At 61.1% G+C, this 2,500-nt stretch overlaps 1 protein-coding gene across 1 annotated transcript in view; it reads left to right on the forward strand.

Annotated features, from left to right (window-relative positions):
• The first annotated feature begins 3 nt into the window (after positions 1-3).
• LOC125450627 (active breakpoint cluster region-related protein-like) overlaps positions 4-2,500 on the forward strand; it is a 36,266-nt gene continuing 33,769 nt past the window's right edge. The window contains exon 1 of the mRNA XM_059643267.1: positions 4-127. Within this exon, the coding sequence (XP_059499250.1) occupies positions 4-127 (124 nt within the window). The remainder of the gene's footprint in view (positions 128-2,500) is intronic.

The raw sequence follows: 2,500 nt of genomic DNA on the forward strand, positions 1-2,500 counted from the left end.
TCGATGCCCAGGGCTTTCCTAACGCCCGTCTCTTCGATGTCTCTCTCCCAGAGCTATCTGTTGTTCTTCTCCTCCGAGTACGAACTTCACGAATGGAGGGAGAACATCGAGAGGCTGAAAAACAACAGTGAGTCCCAGGCCTCGCCCTCGTCCGCAGGCCCGGTGCCCATCCCTCCGCCCTGAGGGGATCTGGTGGTATCCTCCCGCAGTGCCCAGGGGTGTGCGGGTTAGGGTGGGGTAGGCTGGGGATGGGTGTAGGGGCTGGCGGAGATAGGGAGGGGGTGTAGGGGGATGGAGGGGGTGACAGAGATAGGGAGGGGGTGTAGGGGGATGGAGGGGGTGACAGAGATAGGGAGGGGGTGTAGGGGGATGGAGGGGGTGACAGAGATAGGGAGGGGGTGTAGGGGGACGGAGGGGGTGACGGAGATAGGGGAGGGGGTGTAGGGGGACGGAGGGGGTGATAGAGATAGGGAGGGGGTGTAGGGGGACGGAGGGGGTGACGGAGATAGGGAGGGGGTGTAGGGGGACGGAGGGGGTGACAAAGATAGGGAGGGGGTGTAGGGGGACGGAGGGGGTGACAGAGATAGGGAGGGGGTGTAGGGGGATGGAGGGGGTTACACAGATAGGGAGGGGGTGTAGGGGGATGGAGCGGGTGACAGAGATGGGGAGGGGGTGTAGGGGGATGGAGGGGATGACAGAGATAGGGAGGGGGTGTAGGGGGGATGGAGGGGGTGACAGAGATAGGGAGGAGGTGTGAGGGCTGGAGGGGGTGACAAAGATAGGGAGGGGGTGTAGGGGGACGGAGGGGGTGACAGAGATAGGGAGGGGGTGTAGGGGGACGGAGGGGGTGACGGAGATAGGGAGGGGGTGTAGGGGGACGGAGGGGGTGACAAAGATAGGGAGGGGGTGTAGGGGGATGGAGGGGATGACAGAGATAGGGAGGGGGTGTAGGGGGATGGAGGGGGTGACAGAGATAGGGAGGAGGTGTGAGGGCTGGAGGGGGTGACAGAGATAGGGAGGGGGTGTAGGGGGACGGAGCGGGTGACAGAGATAGGGAGGGGGTGTAGGGGGATGGAGGGGGTGACAGAGATAGGGAGGGGGTGTGAGGGCTGGAGGGGGTGACAGAGATAGGGAGGGGGTGTAGGGGGATGGAGGGGGTGACAGAGATGGGGAGGGGGTGTAGGGGGATGGAGGGGGTGACAGAGATAGGGAGGGGGTGTAGGGGGATGGAGGGGGTTACACAGATAGGGAGGGGGTGTAGGGGGATGGAGGGGGTGACAGAGATAGGGAGGGGGTGTAGGGGGTGGGAGGGGGTTACACAGATAGGGAGGGGGTGTAGGGGGGACGGAGATAGGGAAGGGATGGAGGGGGTTACACAGATAGGGAAGGGGTGTAGGGGGATGGAGGGGTTAGGACGACGAGTTGAGGATATGCAGATGGGGATTGGGTGTGAACGGTGGATGGTGGAGGGACGAGGGTTTCGGTAGTGGATCAGCTGAAGCAGGTTGGCTTTGGGTTTGCTGAAAGGGGTGAATGGTGAGCTGCTGTGTGCTGCATTATTGCCAGGAATAACCCTCCGGGTCACGTGTACCCCCCGGGAGATGGCCCTGGGCTGTCTCCTGCCTGTCTGGCCTGTGCGTGACTCCAGACCCACAGGAATCAGGCCTGTCCCTGACCTGTCCCCCACTGTGTCTGTCTGTCGTGGACGAGTGTGTGTGTGTGTGTGTGTGTGTGTGTGTGTGTGTGTGTGTGTGTGCGCGAGTGTGTGTGTGTGTGTGTGTGTGTGTGTGTGCGCGCGAGTGTGAGTGTGAGTGTGTGTGTGTGTGTGTGTGTGTGTGTGCGCGCGAGTGTGAGTGTGTGTGTGTGTGTGTGTGTGTGTGTGTGTGCGCGAGTGTGTGTGTGTGTGTGCGCGCGAGTGTGAGTGTGAGTGTGTGTGTGTGTGTGTGTGTGTGTGTGCGCGCGAGTGTGAGTGTGTGTGTGTGTGTGTGTGTGCGCGAGTGTGTGTGTGTGTGCGCGCGAGTGTGAGTGTGAGTGTGTGTGTGTGTGTGTGTGCGCGCGAGTGTGAGTGTGAGTGTGTGTGTGTGTGTGTGTGTGCGCGCGAGTGTGTGAGTGTGTGTGTGTGTGTGTGTGTGTGCGCGCGAGTGTGAGTGTGAGTGTGTGTGTGTGTGTGCGCGCGAGTGTGAGTGTGAGTGTGTGTGTGTGTGTGCGCGCGAGTGTGTGTGAGTGTGTGTGTGTGTGTGTGTGCGCGCGAGTGTGAGTGTGAGTGTGTGTGTGTGTGTGTGTGCGCGCGAGTGTGAGTGTGAGTGTGTGTGTGTGTGTGTGTGTGCGCGCGAGTGTGTGAGTGTGTGTGTGTGTGTGTGTGTGTGTGCGCGAGTGTGAGTGTGAGTGTGTGTGTGTGTGTGTGTGCGCGCGGAGTGTGAGTGTGTGTGTGTGTGTGTGCGTGAGTGTGAGTGTGTAAGTGAGTGTGAGCGTGTCAGTGAGCCTCTAACCGTGGCGCCGT

Source organism: Stegostoma tigrinum, chromosome 50, assembly GCF_030684315.1.
Source record: "Stegostoma tigrinum isolate sSteTig4 chromosome 50, sSteTig4.hap1, whole genome shotgun sequence".
Lineage (NCBI taxonomy): Eukaryota > Metazoa > Chordata > Chondrichthyes > Orectolobiformes > Stegostomatidae > Stegostoma > Stegostoma tigrinum.